The sequence below is a fragment of the Charadrius vociferus genome, unplaced genomic scaffold (genome assembly GCF_000708025.1).
Source record: "Charadrius vociferus isolate BGI_N301 unplaced genomic scaffold, ASM70802v2 scaffold109, whole genome shotgun sequence".
Lineage (NCBI taxonomy): Eukaryota > Metazoa > Chordata > Aves > Charadriiformes > Charadriidae > Charadrius > Charadrius vociferus.
In genome coordinates, this window is record NW_009650060.1 from 908,136 (window position 1) to 928,135 (window position 20,000).

Consider the following 20,000-nt stretch of genomic DNA (forward strand, 5'->3'; position numbering starts at 1 on the left):
GCAAAAAATACACTTGTTTTCCTTGGATCTATTGCTAAGCCAAGAGAAGGAGCAGAGATGGGGTGGTGTTAAGCTGGAGGGTGGATGATCTTACAACCATTGGAAGATCTAGGCATAGCAAGGGAATGAAAAGTCAGGTTTCCAACGTAAAGAGTAATGCCTCAGCTTTGTTCTGATAAAGACAAAGTCAAAAAACATAGGCTGAAGCTCCTGTGCATAAGGTGCACTTCAGCGACCACCATTTTGTTATATTTCTCCTACAGCAACAAAATGGAGGTAAGATTCTCAATCTTGTTGTCCGTATTTATGCTCCCCTTCTGTAGAAGCTGCTTGGGGGGGGGGCAAAAAAGGAGATATTGCTTCTCATGATACTAACAAATGACAACAAGAACTAAAGAAGGACCAAGGGAGGAGCACTGTGGTGTTGTAGAGATTCCCTGTGAAAGCTCTGTGATAGGAACAGAAGTTTCCTTCCCAAAACAGGGTCCCGTGCCCTGTGCCATTTGGTCACTGTCACTAAAATACTGCAGAACAGTTGAGAAGCTGCTCAGCTCCTACAAAAAACAGGGCATTTTCATCTCAGCGAAAGGATTTGATTTTATTGGCTAAAGGGGTGAGGTTTGCATAGATGAGTATCTACTTTTATCGATGACGGTGAGATCAGCACTTCAAATCAGGCGTTTTCAGGTTTCCAGTTGTGCCCCAGTCAGAGGCCACATCTCATTTTGACTGCCAGCAGCACCTTGCGTTCTTGTAGGAAACCGAGGCAAAGCATTTACCCAGTTCTAAACACCAAGGAGCTGGTTAGTCTCTCATTTCCACTGGTTACAAACCAGTATAAACCTGTAGGGCCATAACCCCTTTAATTTCCACGAGTTTACTTCATATTGCTCCTTGGCGTCAGTGAGAGCAGAATTGTGCCATTTAATATTTTACTTTTACATGAACTGTAGAATAGTTTATGGCATTGCCTCATTTTCTTATTTCACCTAAGGAGAAATACATTAAAAATGTAATCAATCATAAGATGTTCTTTTCATTTACGGTCAGTTAAAAACAAGGATCTTTAATTCCCTGCCACCAACTGTGTCTTCCAAGATTTGTTAATAAAAAAAAAATAATCGCAGAAACAAAATGATCAGCTCCTTTTTTTTTTTTCTTAGTATAATTATATTAATATTTGTCTACAACCTCCTAGAGTTTTAGGGTCTTTCCCGTATGCAATGTTCATACATGGAGGAGAAAAGCGTATTTTTAGTAACAGGATGTTTTGTGGTTGAGCATATATTATGTTTCATGGACATTGCATGGACAATAAAAAATTGGGTTTACATTTAAGGAAAAGAAGGAAAACTCTTGTACAGACCGTAAAAGTGGTTTTAGGCTCAGTATCCCTGTTATGGTCTGAAACATGTGGTTCTATTTGTAGAAATCTATGAAGCAATACTTTTTTTTTTTAAAACAACCTATTCTCCCATTGTTAGTTAATTTTTCAGGGGAAAAAAAAAGAATAAAAGGAAGATGTCATGAGCAATTCTCTTCTCGTGCCCGCTATGGAAGAGCAGCCTGAGGCAGGACCCGTCGTGGAGGAGAAGCAGTTGTGGTCTTTACCACCTGCAGCTCCCACCTCCCATGCAGGGACCATTTCAGGGTCTTGCGGGATCTGGGGGCAGCTGCGCTCAGTCCTGTAGGTCGAGCTGTGTTCACACCAAAAGCCGTGGGTCCCCCAGGAGCCCCCTGAAGGTTCAGGTTCCATAGATGAAGGATTACCTGCATTACCCAAGCCTCATAAACTTCTCCTGCTGCCCCGTAGAGCCCATGTTCCTGTTGATTTAACTGCCTGCCCTTACTTCCATCCAGGCTGGTGGAAAGCCCGCATTAATTTTATTAGGAGCTGGAGGAAGAGCGAGGATCCAGCTGCAGCCCCAGCCCCGTAGCTCGGGCACGAACACCGGCTCAGCCTGCGACGTTAACCGAGGAGGCGCTCAAACCCTTTTTCTTCTCCCCTTCTCTCCTTTTAGTGAAGAACGCAAATTGCACGTCGGACTTTGAGGAATATTTTGCCAAAAGGAAACTGGAGGAAGGAGACGGGCATGCAGTCAGCATAGCAGAGTACCTGCAGCGCAGCGACACAGCCATTATTTACCCCGAAGCCCCTGAGGAACTGTCTCGCCTTGGCACTCCAGAGGCCAATGGGCAAGAAGAAAATGGTGAGGCTGTAATTCATTTTTAGCCAGTATCCTGACCTCGTGCAGCTGTTGCAATTATAAATGCACTCACTACATGCCTGGGTGTTTACCTTAAAAATTGAAGAACAGCTGCAGCGGCATGGAATTTCATGAGCAAAGATTGGGGCTGTAATTTCAGTGTATTGTGATTTTTTAGTCAGCGAATTTGTATTATTTGGGGGGCGAACTGAGGAGCTGAATTTAAACGGGAGAAAGGCTGCCACTCCAATGGGGAGTTTGGGAAGTTTTAATCGAGTTTTAATGCAAGAAAAGACGGGGTAGCTGACCCATTGCTCTCCGGCGCCTCGATAAATAATTGGAAAAGCGTGGGTGGGGAGGATTCGGTCAATGGCGTAAGTACCGCAATGAGTTGGGGCTGGAATGCAAATCGCCAATTGATCGGGAAAAAGTATTTCTTAGTTTTCCAGCCGGCGAGGTCTGCGGGAGGAGTGATGCCCATAATTAATTTCCGAGTGGGGGCCGGCGCGGGTCCTGCGAGTCTGCCCTGGGCGTGCGCGGGTGCCGGTGCCTCCCGCCGCCGGTTGGAAGCGGGCAGCAGATTGCAGCGATTCCTCTCATACCATCCCGGGCAATCAGCCCATGAGCTGCCATTGATTCGCTGACCTTTTGGCCTGCCTCTTCTTCTTCTCCCCCCCTCCCTTTCCTCCTCCCCGTCCTGGGGGTGCAGACCTGCCACCTGGAACTCCAGATGCCTTCGCCCAACTGCTGACCTGCCCCTACTGCGACCGGGGCTACAAGCGCCTGACGTCCCTCAAGGAGCACATCAAGTACCGCCACGAGAAGAACGAGGAGAACTTCTCGTGCCCTCTCTGTAACTACACGTTTGCCTACCGCACCCAGCTCGAGCGGCATATGGTGACACACAAGCCAGGGACAGATCAGGTGGGGGGCTGGTTTTAAGTGATTTCTTTCTGTAATAACCCCTTAGAGAAACGATATTGCTTTGATTGGCAATCATTATTAATTTTTCATGGCATTTTGAAGATGCAGATCTTTTAATGGTAATAGCTTTAATTGAGGTCTAAATGATTTTTTGATGGTCTCTTCTAATATGATTTAATAGTCTTATGTTCACGATCGAATGAGTGTGTTAATTTCTAATTTAGAAATTTTATTTGCACTTTAACTTGACTTTAGTTTCGTTTTTATGTTCCTCAAAAAGTGAATGAAACTGTAGCATTTTAATTATACATTATTAAACATCTCAGCAATTTTAATTCCATTTTTCACCTAGTTTTACTTTGCAGTGTTGCAAATAGGAGCTCCAAGACATACTAAAAGATCCGCTAATATTTTTTCATTACTTTTTGAGTAACCTTTTCAATCATGTGAAATTACGCGTATTTTGTATAATTGTTTGTTAAACATAATTACACATTTTCAGAATAACTCCTCCTCCAGTACATATAGACTATCATTTGTGATTGTGCCCCTAACGCACGCGTACGCTAGAAACACAGCATCGCTATCATTTGTATGGCCCGGCAGCAGATCTGCAATAAATCAAAGCAGTTTTTTCCTCGATGTGATGCATGTAATATTATATCAGTGCTGCATTTAAGGAAATGCTGCGTATCTCAAACAGGTGACTGAGCTTCCCCAGTGCCCCTAAACAGGCTGGTGACAGACCTGTGCCGCAAAACTCTTTACGTACCAGCAGAAAATCTACTCCTGTCCTCGCTGGAGGATTGCTTCAGAAAACCAGTCTTATGAAGGGCTGTAACGGAAACTCAAATGGCGTGGTTAAAACTTAAATAAATAGATGTGTGCGTTGTGTCAAATGATAAAGGCTTTATGCCGTATTTATTTTTCTTAAAAACCTGAAAAACCATGATCGGCTGTATTTCTCTTGGTAGGTTTTTCTCAGCACAAGGTAAATTCAGTTAGGCAAACAGCCCTCTCCTAATCATGCGATTCTTGCAATTAGCATTTTTAAGAGAACCGTCTCTTTTGCTTGATCTTAAATCAATATAAATGATTCTGGAGCGGTTTCTCCCATTCTTTCCTTCCCGTGGCTTTTCCAGTAGACAAACACATTTTCACATGTGTATTTTTCCTAACCTGATCCGCCGCAAGGTTCTTTCTTTTGCTTCATATCATTAAAAACACCGGGGGGAGAAAAAAACCCCACAACAACCCGACCCAAAAGCGTGTAGATATTTATCCAACGTAACCGCCTGAAATTTCACATGCGAGAGCGCGCTGGTGCTGGCGCATTATGAATGGTAGCTTTGGTGTTGAAAAGTCCCCTCATTTGCTCATGGCATTTACAATTAGTAAATTAAAATGATTGTATCATATTAACAGTGGCACAACTAAAGTTTATAGTAGTCCTCGGAGGGCGATGGGGGGAGACAAAACAGCTGTTGCTGTTTGTTTATGCAACTCAGCAACATATGAGCGCGGGTCCCTCAATGGCGCGCGGCGGGCTGGGCTCTGCTTGATCTTTGAAGGTTGCTGCTGTTTGAACAAACCTCCCTGTGTCCCATGTAACACCATCTGTCTCGCCAGGAATGTGGGAAGAGGCAGCACACCCTCGCAGTTGTCATACCGTTTCGGCGCTGCCTTTTTTTTTTTTTTTCTTTTTTCCCCCTTCTTTTTTTTTTTTTTCCTTCTTTTTTCCCCCCCCTCTCCCCCCTCCTCCTTCCCCGCTCCCGCAATAGGCTTTTGTGTCGTGGCTGCCTGCAAAAGGCTGACCTCCTACCTTGAGCATCCAGAGTGGTTGGCTACATTATTATGAATATCATTATTATTTTTTTTTTTAATTTTTTTTTTTTTTCCTCTCCAAATTCAAAGTCACGGGGCTTTTCTTGCTTGTTGCAAAAAGGTCAGCTGCCTTTCGTTATATCTTTACGCCACTTTTAACTTTCAACTTTCCCTCACCCCTTAGAAGAGCACCGGGAGGGGGAAAACACGGCACGAAAGGTAGCTCAAGTCTTCCCTGCTGCTCTGTGATTTCAAAAAAACATCTCCACCAGCAGCTCATGCCGAGGACGCGGTCTCTTCTACTTGATAATGAATTAAATCTTACACGAAATGCCACTAACGACAGTGTTTCTGTCTTTCCTACACACGCAGTAAACAGAATTTTTAAACAAGCAGAGTCCCACATGTTCAGAGTCTGCTAGGAATATTAAGAGCCACAAATCTTCTTGTAAAACAGTTTCTCTTGTCGTAAGATACCTTAAAGCAACACATTTCTGATGAGAGACTTAGGAAATAATTCTAGAGCAAATATCGAATGCTCATGTGAAAGTACTTTCTCATTTGTTTCGGTTTACTGCCAACATTTTGATTTTTATTGCAACACTGATGAGACAAATAAATGTACATGCAGACCTTTTGGGCCGCTTGATAAATTCAGAGCCACATTAATTTTGTTTTTGTTTTTTTGAGCTAGAAATTCATGGCTTCTCTTGCAGAAAATTCATGTTGGTATCTTTTTTTTTTTCTTCTTTTTTTTTTTCTTTTCCCCCCCTTCCCAGCACCAAATGCTGACCCAAGGAGCAGGCAACCGCAAGTTCAAATGCACTGAGTGTGGCAAGGCCTTCAAATATAAACACCATCTGAAGGAACACCTGCGAATTCACAGTGGTGAGTAGCGGAGGTGCTGGTGTGCTCATTTGCATTTTGTTTAATTAGCTGAGTTTTAAAGACTGCTTAAAATTTACACAGTTCTGCTTCTGGCTTCTTGGAGCTACTAAGGTATTTCATAAGTGATATCTGAGTCATCCTCATTTATCATGCTGTTAATACCGCGGTCTCGCTGAAAGATTTGGAAATAGTAAAGCTTCCTGCAAATAATACGGATTGTTTGTTCGGCAGTTCGAGTTCAGAAGTGTTCGCTCATTTCTGTGCAGTCGGACCCTGAAGAGTCCCTTATATTTTCCATAACAAAAAGTGCTCCCCAAGTGAAATACAGCTCGTATTCTCAGATAACGAGTCAGCGCAAAGCGTCTCCTATTGAATGACTCGCGCGTTTTGGCTCTCCTGCTTGACGCAGCATTCGGCGCACGGAATGCCACCGGTCTCTGTCCAGGCACAAACCTCCAGTAATGCTGACGTGGAGGTCCTGACATCAGGACTCAGTTTCTCATACTGTGCTTGTTTCCAGTGAAAATTCCTTTTTTTTGGAAAAAAAAAAAAAAAAAAGAAGAAACAAATCAAATTTAAACAGTCTGGATTTGATTTGACTCCCTTCACCACAGGGTGCTTACCTGTGACTTGCAATGGTCAGTCCGGAGCCAATCTCACACCTTGGCAGCTGCTGCCTGCTGGAGACCATGGGTCCAAACTGACCTCAAGACCTGTAGAAAGAGGAGAGTAAAGCAGGGGTGGTGTGTGGCCATATTCCTACAATTAATATTCTCCTCACTATTAGTCAGTGGATACACAGACGATCAGTTGGGTATCAAACGCGGTCGCTTGCAATTACAGCAGCAACAATGATAATTAACATTTGGTTTTAATTATCATTTTAGGTGAAAAACCATATGAGTGTCCAAACTGCAAGAAACGTTTCTCCCATTCTGGCTCCTACAGTTCGCACATCAGCAGCAAGAAGTGTATTGGTTTAATCTCTGTAAATGGCAGAATGAGAAACAATATCAAGACGGGTTCTTCTCCTAATTCTGTATCTTCTTCTCCTACTAATTCAGCCATTACACAGCTGAGAAACAAGCTGGAGAATGGCAAACCACTTAGTATGTCTGAACAAACAGGCCTACTGAAAATTAAAACCGAACCACTAGATTTCAACGAATATAAGGTTCTTATGGCCTCACATGGGTTTAGTGCAACTAGTCCTTTTATGAACGGTGGACTTGGAGCAACCAGCCCCTTAGGAGTTCACGCTTCTGCTCAAAGTCCAATGCAGCACTTAGGTGTAGGGATGGAAGCACCGTTGCTTGGGTTTCCTGCGGTAGGCAGTAATTTAAGTGAGGTGCAGAAGGTCCTACAGATTGTGGACAACACGGTTTCCAGGCAGAAAATGGACTGCAAGGCTGAAGAGATCTCCAAGTTGAAGGTTTACCATATGAAGGATTCGTGCTCTCAAGCCGAGGAACAAGGAGTTACCTCCCCCAATATCCCCCCCGTGGGTCTTCCAGTAGTAAGTCATAATGGTGCCACTAAAAGTATTATTGACTATACATTAGAGAAAGTCAATGAAGCCAAAGCTTGCCTCCAGAGCTTAACCACAGACTCGAGGAGGCAGCTCAATAACATTAAAAAAGAGAAGCTGCGAACCCTAATAGACCTGGTGACTGAAGACAAGATGATAGAGAACCATAACGTATCCACTCCATTTTCATGCCAGTTCTGTAAAGAAAGCTTTCCTGGTCCCATTCCGTTGCATCAGCATGAGCGTTACCTGTGTAAAATGAACGAAGAAATCAAGGCAGTCCTTCAGCCTCACGAGAACATGGTTCCCAACAAACCTGGAGTGTTTGATAAGCAAACCCTCTTGCTGTCATCAGTACTTTCTGAGAAAGGAATGACTAGCCCCATCAACCCATACAAGGACCACATGTCTGTACTTAAAGCATATTATGCTATGAACATGGAACCCAACTCCGATGAACTACTGAAAATTTCCATTGCTGTTGGCCTTCCTCAGGAATTTGTGAAGGAATGGTTTGAACAAAGAAAAGTCTACCAGTATTCAAGTTCCAGGTCACCATCACTGGAAAGGGCCAGTGCCAAGGTGGCGCTGGCTGCCACCAACAACACTCCCACTAAAGACTCTTTGTCAGCCAGATCTCCAATAAAGCCTGTGGACTCTATAACTTCACCATCTATAGCTGAACTCCATAACAGTGTTACTAATTGTGATACTCCTCTCAGGCTAACAAAACCTCCTCATTTTACCAATATTAAACCAGTTGATAAATTGGACCACTCTAGGAGCAATACTCCTTCTCCTTTAAATCTTTCTTCCACATCTTCTAAAAACTCCCACAGTAGTTCTTACACTCCAAACAGTTTCTCTTCTGAGGAGCTTCAGGCTGAGCCTTTGGACTTGTCTTTACCAAAACAAATGAAGGAACCCAAAAGTATTATAGCCACAAAGAACAAAACAAAATCCAATAGTGTAAATTTAGAACACAACAGTGTTTCTTCATCATCTGAAAACTCAGATGAGCCACTGAACTTGACTTTTATCAAGAAGGAGTTTTCTAATTCAAATAATCTGGATAAAAGCACTAACCCAGTATTTAGTATGAACCCATTTAGTGCCAAACCTTTATACACAACACTTCCACCACAGAGCGCATTTCCCCCAGCCACTTTTATGCCACCAGTCCAGACCAGTATTCCTGGGCTGCGACCATACCCAGGACTAGATCAGATGAGCTTCCTACCACATATGGCCTATACTTACCCAACTGGAGCAGCTACTTTTGCCGATATGCAGCAAAGGAGAAAGTACCAGCGGAAACAAGGATTTCAGGTAAATTGTTGCAACCTTTTTCTTTTGCCAGGCTAGAACCTAGGATTTTGTGATAGGTCCTCTTACAGAAGAAAAAGCCCAAAGCTATATTCAACGTTTCCAACAAAATTAGCAGAGTTTATTTGAGTCCAAACACGCAAAAATGCAGTGGAGCAGGAAAACAAAGTGCAACTACGTTAGGAGTGCCTCTACTTGGATTCAGAAGCAGTATCAATACCTTTGAACAGGCATAACGCTTATGGGTTTATTCTGTTAAGAGCTCAGTCATTTCTTATTACAATTGTATCTAAATAATAATGATAATGTCCATGAAAAAAAACATCCTGTAGGAAAAGAGAAAAAGGGAAACTTCGTAGGGAAACTGATCCCTGCGGGGCATAACTACATCTCACCATGGGGAAATGGAGTAGTGGGAGACCTCTGGGGAATCACCCCCACACTGGGACGCAAAGCTGTATCCCTCTAAGCAGAGGTCCGTATGGCCTCGTAGCAGCTTTATTCCATTGAAAGCCCTCCAAGCTTCCTTCTCCATGTTTTTGGGGGGGGTTGTTCACCCACCGTGCCTGGGAAAGGCGTTCTCTCTTCTCGTGAATGTCTGGGGGATGAGAAACGTTGACACGTTGCTTCACCATAGTCTCTTCCACCATCTCACCTGCTGCCCTTCCCGGGCTACCAGTCCTCTAATCCTGCCAGTCATCCGGAACAGCTTTGAAAAAAACCCAGGGATTAAAGAAAATTATACAGAGAGGTAGCAGCTAGAGCCCTTAATCGCAGACAAAGTCTTTCCCTGGACACGTAATCTGGGTCAGCACTTCTTCATGCCTGGGTACAACCTGTAATCCTTTTCTCAGGTCGCCCCAGAGTCAATACATGAGTAGTAAAGGATTTCGCCGCTTGCGTGCCTACAGCAAAGCGCTGCTCTACAGAAGTCATGTACTTTTACAGCTTTTTGCTGGGTGTATTCAGATATAATGTAGAGAGTTTAGTTAAATGAGATTAACTGATTATAGATTAATAATTTTTTTTTACATTTGCTCATGTTCCCCTATGTCCTATTATGGTCTATTAGTAATTTTACTGAGTAGTAAATGTTTTATAGTTTCAAATGTGAAAATCAGGTATGGTTTTACATTACAGGCTGTAATCCCTCTTTGCACAATAGGAGCATAAATAGCACTGCACCTCCATAACAGCTGTTCCACTATTCCAATTTACAGTACATCTGCCCTCTTTGTAAATGTATTTAAGCCTATTTAATCTTCTCTAATATTAATTAGTGCAAACCTAGTCTAAGAAAACCGAACTGTGTGATAGCAAATGGAAATGTATGTTATCATGCAAGTTTGCACTCTCTTTGGATCAAGACAAAATAAATATCAAGAAATTTAATAATTTACTGATCCACATTCATTATTGCTTAATGCTGAAGGCTGTTTTAACATAGATAGAACATTGATAAAAAGTGTTATTAATATTCCCTATTTCAAATTACAAAATTAAATATAAAAATATAGCTTGAGGCCTTTAGTCGGGAGACATACATTTAAATGGATTGCATAATAATAACATTTGTACCTAAATATAAAATTCAATTAAAACCTTTCTACAGATACAGAATATATCCCAGTTCCAGTGTTTTGAAAGAAATGATCTCTTAGCTGTTGCTTAGACTCAGCCCTGTAAAATATTACCACACCTTTTGCCATCCATGAACAGCCTCCCCTTCGTATTTTCCGCTCCTTGAAAATATTTAGTGCCAATATGATAAATACCATCCGCTTGTGTAAATCATCTTATTGCAGAGTGCTCAAAACCAGAAAGTTGGTTGAAGACAGAGAAGTAGGAGGCTCCTCATTATTTCCATGGTTCCCATCAGCTGTAGTTTCATTACCAACGGGTTCCTCAGCTAAGAGGGGTCACTGTCCTCAGCAGACACGATTTGAACTTTTCTGGGGTGGTGGGTTCCTCTGCGGGAAGGAGCGGTGGTGGAAGTGGGGTGTCACTCACGGGTGGTTCCCTTGCAGGGAGAATTGCTTGATGGAACCCCAGACTACATGTCTGGCCTCGATGACATGACGGACTCCGACTCCTGTCTGTCCCGAAAGAAGATCAAGAAGACAGAAAGTGGCATGTACGCGTGTGACTTATGTGACAAGACATTCCAGAAGAGCAGTTCCCTGCTGCGACACAAATACGAGCACACAGGTAGGATGGCCACGTGTGCCGAGGGGAGGGTTGAGGTCTTTGTAGATGCTCTGAGGTCTTCACTACGCTCTTCTCCATTTTTCATGAGTACACTTGTGCAATGAACCGTTTAGCGGGTGCTGAGCCTTTCAACAGGGAAGAAATTATATCGTTTGTTCAGTTCAGCATTTTTTTTTTTATTTTTTTAAATGGTTATTGCTTGGGAAAGGGCTGTTGGGTGCAATGGAGTGGATCTCAGCAGGTGCTTGGTGAGCTCACGCCATGTTGAGCGCGGTGGCAATTGTGGCACTCAGCATCTCGCAGGATCTCTTCAAATAAGGCAGGCCCTAGTGCTCAGAAGGGAGTGTGACTTGGTCCACACAAACTCTGGCACGGGAAGGAAGAGTGACAGTGTATTTCTCGTTTCTTAGACACTATCTGACCCCGCACCATTTAATCCCATAGAAAAACTTCCACTGACGTTAGCAGCGTGAGAGCTGGCTCCAGCCGAGTTATCTGAAAGCAAACAGCTCACGGGGGTTGCTCTCGCCGTGATTTCGCACGCCGGCAGAGCAGGCAGGTTGCGTTTCACCTTTTCGCTTCTCGGTTAATGCCCAGGGAAGGTTTCCTTCTTTCCCAAGCAGGAACTGATTTGCGTCCAGTTCAAGGAAGCTTGCCAAAGCTCACCGCGGATTGTCAGCTTAAAAAATATTTTGGTTTGAAAAAGAGCCTCCATCACACCTATGCTGGCCGTGGTTCCCCTTGCAGGCAGTGCTCCCTTCCCCGCTGCCGGCCAGGATGGGCAGGAGCCCGGCGCTGGAGAGGTCTCCGAGGGGGATGCGTCGGCTCAGCACCTTTCGTTTAGCGGAAAGCGGGACCAGAGCTCCCCAAATAATAGAGATATCAAGTTATGTTAGACAAAGGGAATGTGAATTATCATGTGGATTATTGTGCAGCAGGACATAAAGCAAACTCCAACTTCCTAGAGTTAGAAAAAGCTTACTCAGGAGGAAACTTTCCTTAACTTTGAAAGCTGAGTCCTGCTTCAGGAAATGAAGCGAGTCACATCATCCTTCAATCTCACCATGCGATGGTAAAAAACTTATACCTCTCTATTAATACATCTTCCAGGCCTCATATAACCATTTGGCATTTCACATATGAAAAATTTACAATTTAGAAGTGGACTGTGCCTTTAAAAAAAAAAAAAATCCTTTACTTTGTTATTTTTCCTTCTTATCCTTTTCTTCCAAATTTTAAGCTAATCCCACACAGGAAAATAAAAAAGGAAGTTAAAATACACATGGGATTAGGAAAGAAAATTAAAAGCAACATTTTGGACTAGATCAGCTAGTTCATTGGTGGAATGTGCTCTCCACTACATTATTCAGATCAAATTGTTTATTCAGTAGAAGAAGCTTTGAAGGCTTTACGTCCCTGCACCTTTCCTCTCCTGAATGATTTTATTACAGCCATCTGCAAACATTATGGTTTACTACGCTACTACCGTAAAGCTCTTATGTTAGAACCGTCCTTCATATATATCGGGATCTGGACATATGGTTGAATCCCATAAAGTTGGTAGTCCATAAGGTCGACAGACATATGGTTGAAAGGCTGAAAATTTGACAAGCTGAAATGTGTGCAATCACCTTGATTTGCAAAATAAACTGCATTTGTAAAAGCAAAAATATGTTCTGGTCTTTAAGTAGCATGGGAACCTACTGCCTAGAAAAATACCACACAGCTGCAACGCAACGACTGTTCTCCTTCTTCTTTGCTCTGTCCATTTCAGCTTTTCAACTTTACGTCCGTCAGTTTTATGGGACTCAGCGTTATGATCCAGAACATGTCTAGGGTGTCATATTTAACGTGCTAGAACTACAGCACATCATCAAGCTCCAGCGTGGCATTCAGAGACAGGAAGGATGGTCTTGTGGCAAAGGCACAGGCGCTGAGGCCGAGTGCGCCACGCTCCTCTCTGCTTTGCCACAGACTTCCTCTGTGAATTTCAGCAGAGGAATTTTGCCCATCTTTGAAGCAGAGGGAAGATAATACCATCCCGCTACTCCGGGGTGTTGTAAATCTTAATTCATGCAGGCTGGAATCCTGCGATGGAACTCGCTATGTAAAGTGTGAAGTATTATTAAGGACGCGTTTGCTTTTATGGAGCCTCCACTCATCGCACTAACGTTAGATGGAGGTGGTTGGGAGCGCTGAAGACCTTGGCTGGGCGAGCCTCCATAACTCATTCACAGCCTTCAGGAGGCACGCTGCGCTGGGACTTTGGCTAATGGCTTAGCGTGCATCTTAAGTGAATTTCAAATTAATGTGACGGTTTTTGGAAAAAGCTTGTAATTGCAGTAATAAACATAGGTGCGAAATTGCAGTCCGTGTTCAGTGGAGGGAACGGAATTGAAAGCAAAGCCATTCTTCAGCGTTTGGGGGCATTGTAAGAGTAGGCCCAGATTTTCCAATCAACTTTTTGAAACCTCAAAAAGAGAAAAAGCTTCTTTTCGGAGTGTGTTGCTGTTTTCTGACCGGCTGATCACGATCTCTTGTTACTTCATTAAAAACATATTTTAGGGGAATTGGACTACTTCCTGCCTTTCCTGGAGAAGCGCAAATAGTGGATGCTGTTTATATTGATGTCCTTTTTACTATGTAAAAAAAATCTATGTGCTTTTTTAGGTCTTTCTTCTGATATTTGAACAATCAGAATTTCTTTGACACCACGTCTTATAACCCGCATACCTATCACAACCAGCGCTAGAGCAAGGGTTAAAAGAGTCAGACAGAGGCCACGTTCTTGCTTTGCAGCCCCTAAATGTTTACCCCGGAGAAATCATTTGGAGCAAAAAGTAACACTGACCTGTAAAACTACATGAGCTGGCTTAATTGTGCAACACAACTACTGTAAAGGAGAAATCATAGAATCATAGAAACCAGAAACGTTGTAGGTATTGTGGTGGAGCTGAGTTTCCCTGCCAGGACAAGAAGGAGGATGGGATTTGGATGATTCTTTATGTCAACCCAAGACCTTTTGATAGGACCATGCAGCTGCAGGTCAAGGAGTTCTGCAATTACCTCTGTATGCTGTGCCTGCCCCAGCTTGAGCACAGTAGAAAAAGGGGCCCGAATTTCACAATCCGTAATTTTTATTGTATGCAGCGTTGGCGGTATTTTGCAATAGCTTCTAGCTTCACGTGGAGAAGGAAAATTTATTGTGTTACTGCAATGAGTGAATTGCATTGATTCTGGCTGAGCTGAAATTTAGTGTAGAGGCCACTGCTTGCTGCAGGACCAAATTCTGCCAAGTCAATCTTGGGATGCCATTTAATTTTAAGAGGAGTTATGTGTCCCTCTTGGAGTCTGAACTTTACAAGTTCCTACTTCTTTAAAACCAGAGGATGCAGCACTGCAATTAGGGTGCAGAGCGTGGCAGGTAGCATGGGTGCTCACATTATTTTCCTGTGGACTCTTATGAACCCACCCTAACTTTGGCCAGGCTGAAATGAGTTGAGCAGACCCTCCTTCATTTGCACGCGTCTAATCTCGGATTTCTCTAACCTGCTTAGCACACGGTTCGAGACACTTCCCTCCCTCAAGGTGAAGAAGGCGGTTGCCTTCATGGCAAAGCATTGGTGCCATTTGGCAAATAAAAAACAATCTTTGCGTTGCAGATAAGGAGGGAAAGCGGTAGTGGGTAAGTGAGCAGGAGAGTGAACAGAATGGAATACCTAGAAAATAAGAGAAATATCCCGGCTCCTGGATAGCAATCCAGCCCCCCCCCGCCTTTGTCATCAACACCGTGTTGGGCTCATTGGGGAGTAAGCTGAAGGTTAGCGTTTGTTCTGCCGTCGTCAATGCCCGTGTCTGCTACACGCCAGCTTTATCGGAGCTTCACAAGGAAACTTGCAGCGTGCTCACTCTGCAACAAAAGCTGGAAACGGGTTTTCAGAATCCTACCTAGAAATTTTAAATCCTTTCATTGTTGTTCTATATTACATCATATTCTATTTTATTACTTGTGTGGGCCGTCGAGGGCCTCATAGCTGTGCTAGTGCTTTCATCCTTTCCTTTTCCACTGTATATTTTATTAAGACCTCTTTTTTATTTTTGTAGCTTTCATGCTGATGCAAGCACTAGTTTTATTTCCAGATTGATTCTGTAAACTAAATATTGTTCTTGAGCCTGGTAGCAAATCAGCTCTCTCTGGCTAGTATTTTGAATTCCCAGCTCAGGAGTTTTCTTTATTTAGAGCTTGATTCATAAAAAATTTACATGCTATTTAAAGGTTATTTTTTCATGCTTTACTCTGATACAAGTTTAGAATTCCCCGTTTTACACTCAAATAAAAAAAAAAAAAAAAGGATATACTCTATGCTTGTGAAATTTGTTCTGTAGACAAGGTCTCCTATTCAAAATAGAACAGGTGCAGCTTGGGCAATTATATATAAATTGCATTTATCTTCCACCTTTGACCGCTTCGCTGTGCTCTGGCCGCTAATCCATCTCCATTGGGACTACATCTAACATCCAAACCCCCAAGCAGCTTCAAAAGAACTGCCTTTAAAAAATAAAAACAAACTGTCACAAAAATGTTTCCTTCTTTCCTCCAAAGAGTGGGGTTTCTGTTTGGCCCCCTCCCACAGAAAAAAGACCCACTTGCCTTAGGCAAAGGATTGGTGATATTTAGTCTGGGACCAGTGACAGATCATGATCTGATGTCTTATGACTTTTATACCACTGCAAATGGGAAATGCACAGCATTTTAGTCAAAGACTTTTAGCCCAGGAAGACTGAGAGACACTTACTGTTAGAGATTTGTTGTTGTTGTTTTGTTTTAACAGAAATGTAATTTTTGAGACTTTACAAAGAGATTAGTTATAAGTTCCCTTCTGTAAATTGAGCACAGGCCCCTGTGGGAACCTCTTTTTGCAGATGGTGGAATAAAAAAAAAAAAAGCCCAAATATTTCCTTTAGATGTTTGAGAGAGATTTATCATTTAGTTTCACTGCAAAATGTGGCGTCTACATCACGTATCCACCTGACGACACACAAGTGTTTTGTGAGCCCTCCTGTGAGCTGCCTTGGGTACCCTTCTCCGAGCTCCATCCCCCCTGGAGGACACAGGTCATCTCAGATGAGACTGGGTAAAACCTGCAGGGTGGGATGTTTAAGTCTGTTTCTTCTCGACCCATCTCTACTCCACTGCTGCTATAACATTGCATGACAATGCTTTTACTGTGCGTTAGCTAAATAGCTGATAAAGAAGCCAGGGCTACCTACAGTTGTAGGTTCTCCCATCCACCTACAGTTGTAGGTTCTCCCATCCACCTACAGTTGTAGGTTCTCCACATCCACCTACAACTGCAGGTTCTCTCCATCCACCTACAACTACAAGTTCTCTCCATCCACCTACAGTTGTAGGTTCTCCCCATCCACCTACAGTTGCAGATTCTTCCCATCCACCTACAATTGTAGACTTATCCCCAGCCCCTGTGTGAAATACCTTATTTCAGCTTGATTTTGTGGGCTACTAATGCATTGCAGAAGTTAGGCACTCCTTTTAAATGGCTGAAATACTGGGTTTTACACACGGGGGAAAAAAATAATTCTTCCGCAAATGTTCGGAAACCTGATACATTTAAAAACATATTTCAATTAGTGTTGTAACAGCTGCACGCCGTGCACTGCTAAGGTATGTTGTGTGGTGTCTGAACAAAGAACTTTGCTCAAGCTGTCATGTTCCCTCAGATCAAAACTGAGTCCTTGATATGGATGTGGTAGACTAAATAGCTCTAGTACAGCCTTTTTAGTAATAATATAAATTAATGTGTAAATATTAAGTATTTTAATCTTCTCGTTTCTAAATTATTTTATAAAATATGGATGATTCCCTGCCAGCCTACCTCTGTGCTGGCCTGGGGGAGGTCCCAGGTAGCAGGAGGTGCAGCATTGAATGGATGCTGCATGCAAAGGATGAGCAAAGCAGACTGAGGGATGAACACATCACCCAGCCTCTGGAAGGGTGGGTGGAGGCAAACCTGGATGAGAAGCAGTGGAGGTGGTTGACTTCTGTTTGAGGAGAGGAAAAGTGCTGGGCAACTGGACAGAGCACAATTGTGGGGTGAGAAGGGTGTAGTGGGCATCAAAGGTAGAGTGCCTCAAAAAAAAATCAGGAAATTTGAACTAATGGAGAAGGACATGTTCCTTGACCATAGGGAGTTCCATCTAAATATGAGGAGGAATTTCTTTCCTTTGAGGGTGGCAGAGCAGTGGCACAGGCTGCCCAGAGAGGTGGTGGAGTCTCCCACAGCGGAGACATTCCAAACCCGCCTGGACACCGTCCTGTGCAACTGCTGGAGATGCCCCTGCTCTGGCAGGGGGGTTGGACTAGATGATCTCCAGAGGTCCCTTCCAACCCTGACCATTCTGTGATTCTGTGATTCTGTGAGCTGTGTTGCGGAGAAGTGGAACAAGACAAGAGCTGTGCTTGCTGATGTTAGGGAAAAGTAAGTCAGAGGGAGTGACTGAGACAGCGTGGGCAGAAGTTCAGTGAGGAGGACACAAAAAAAGGTGCCAAGGAAAAGCAGAAAGCCTACAAGGAACAAAAGAGGAATTAAATTAGCAACTATGGAGACACCAGCAAAGGGATGGCAGCGTGTTGCTCTGAGTGCGCTCAGCAGGAGAGCTGGGATGAGGCAGGGACACAGGCCAGGCGTATCTGGTGCATCCATCTGGGTGGTTGTTAGCATGGGGAAAGCTCCCACCTCACCCATGAGGGTTTTCTTCTGGCAGCGCTGGGGTTTGAGGAGTGCTTAGGACTTGAGTGCTTTGGGATTTTAAGCTAATTTGAGTAGGTGACTTGATCGTGCTAAAATCTCTCCAGCAAAGACTGTGGGATTTCCCCACCGTGGCAAAACTTGTACTCTGAATCACTCCTGTCTCTGGATTTGATGTACCCTCAGGTCAAGGCTGGAGGTTCAAAGCCAAGTAGGCATACAGCTCAAAGCCCAGAGTTTTCTTCAAGCCTGACTTTTAACCAACAGGTTAAACTGGCAGAAATGCATATTTAGGAAACAGATCATAAAAGCAATATGCCTATAATTCAATATATCAAGCTTCAGTTTTACTGTAGAGGGAAATAATAATAAAAGAGAAACCCTGTATGTGTGCAAGGTTAGGAAACTCTCATACAAAGAAATACAGTTTGAGTCCCAACTTCCAGGCATCCACTAATTTCCCTGTCATTTGGGTTATTCTATCTGTGGTTTCTCCCGCACTTTCCTTCCTGCCAGATCTCCCCTACGTTTCATAACATACAATTTTTGGCTTCCTTAAGCATTCGTTAATCACACCTTATTAAACGTGAACTTTCGCAGTGGGACTTGAAGGTAGCTGTGATTAGATTGGGGGGGAAAAAAAAAAAGCGTATTCCTTGGTATTCGTTCTTAGCAACTTTGCTATGGAAGTGAATTTTTTTACGCCTGACCCTCCCTGCTCTCGAGTCCCAGCAGTGACTGCAGGGGAAAAGAAAGCAGATCAGGTTCATAAAGGAGCAGCTTGAGTTTTCCTGGAGGTTGAGCTCTTTCAGCGGTCTGGAAACTTATTTTTTTCTTTTCCTGTTGGATTTCCTTCCGTGCCGGTGCTGCCAGTGATGGTCTCCCATCTTCCTGGCCCTTCGCTTTCGGCTGGGGTTTTCTTGCCTACCCTCCACCGTACTCTTCCTCCCCCTGCCCTTGCTTCTTTAAGAATTAACGAAATACAACACTTTTACAACTGGCAGGATGGGAGGGCTCTGGTGTGAAGTTTATTCCTGTTCTGGTCACATGCCACATTAGCTAAGTATGATAAATACGCTCGAGGAATCAGGCCAGTTCACTAATAAGTTCCTAACGATCCGCTCTAGCAATAAGACATGCAAAGCAGGGCTCTGCATTTCAGGGACCGAACAACCGCATTTTTCTACGCGTAAAAATAGCATGAAATATAAAGTAATGACCAATTGGCACTGTATGTGCCTGCATGGCTGCACCGCTCTGAAGCATTCAGTTGAATGACATCAAGATTATAATTTGACATTTCAGAAATAAAAAAAAATCTGGCTGAAGGTACTAATGTTTGATTTTATTTTTTGCCTTCTGCAATCTAAGTTTGGTGATCGGTCTTCACTAATTCCAATCTTTGCACCATATGTTATGTCTGGATATCTCACGGTTGCATCATGCTTTGCTGAGTTTTGTCGTGTGGCATCATGCTGACAAGTATTTTTTGTCAGCTCTATTTTGGAATTAAGCTTTCAGTATGGCAGTTCTGGAAGGTGTTGAATGCATTCCTGTGCTATTTGTGGCCTGGGATCAACCAGATGTGTTTAGGCTTGGCACTGGTTTTGAGTTTCAAACATTGGTTCGAAACTGCCTGAAATGCCAAAGGAAATACTGTTTTCTGCAGCTTAACACTACTTTAGCACTCAGCGAGTGGCTGACAACATTTTATTTAGAAACCCCTTATGCTTCTGTGGCAGATGTATACATTTGTATTTGCTCACGTGGTGGCGGAAAAACATCTTTCGGTCCTTGAGGGCTTCCTCCCCTGGGCGAGGGCTGGAGGACAGGACCCTTGTGGTGGGCTGCTGTGGGTCCAGGACCCACCCGGGACCAGCCCTGGTCCTCCCACCAACAGCAAACCCCCCTATGCACTCAACGCGTCCCAGCTCTCTGTGTTGCTGTCGCTAGACCCGTGGCGCGCATCGGGTGCATCCCAAGGCAAACGGCGATGGGCTCACCTTGGGGTGCCGGAGGTGGGGAAGGGTTGGCTTGCGGTTGTGTGGCACCACGCGTGAGGGCACAAAGATAGGATGTTGGCTTCCTGCTATTCATGAGCAACGTACACAAAGAAAACTTTAAGAAACAAAGGTCTTCTCGACAGGCTAATCTCTTCACCGAGGGGGGGAGAAATACGGCGTGTATATGATGCTGTCAGCAGAATTATTTATAAATAGGGATATTTTTCGAACATTTTCATGGGTGTCAGCTGCTTGCTAGAGCTGCCAGTTTTCCATTGATGCTCTCTGACTCATTTTCTTTATTATCCCAAGCTGCTTGAGTAAA

The 20,000-nt window shown here is 43.6% G+C and overlaps 1 protein-coding gene across 2 annotated transcripts in view; it reads left to right on the top strand.

Annotated features, from left to right (window-relative positions):
• ZEB2 (zinc finger E-box binding homeobox 2) overlaps positions 1-20,000 on the top strand; it is a 114,212-nt gene that overhangs the window by 91,998 nt on the left and 2,214 nt on the right. For both annotated transcript variants that reach the window (XM_009891697.1, XM_009891698.1), the window contains 5 exons: positions 2,022-2,210; positions 2,917-3,131; positions 5,735-5,843; positions 6,731-8,700; positions 10,725-10,905. In XM_009891697.1, the coding sequence (XP_009889999.1) occupies positions 2,022-2,210; positions 2,917-3,131; positions 5,735-5,843; positions 6,731-8,700; positions 10,725-10,905 (2,664 nt within the window). The remainder of the gene's footprint in view (positions 1-2,021; positions 2,211-2,916; positions 3,132-5,734; positions 5,844-6,730; positions 8,701-10,724; positions 10,906-20,000) is intronic.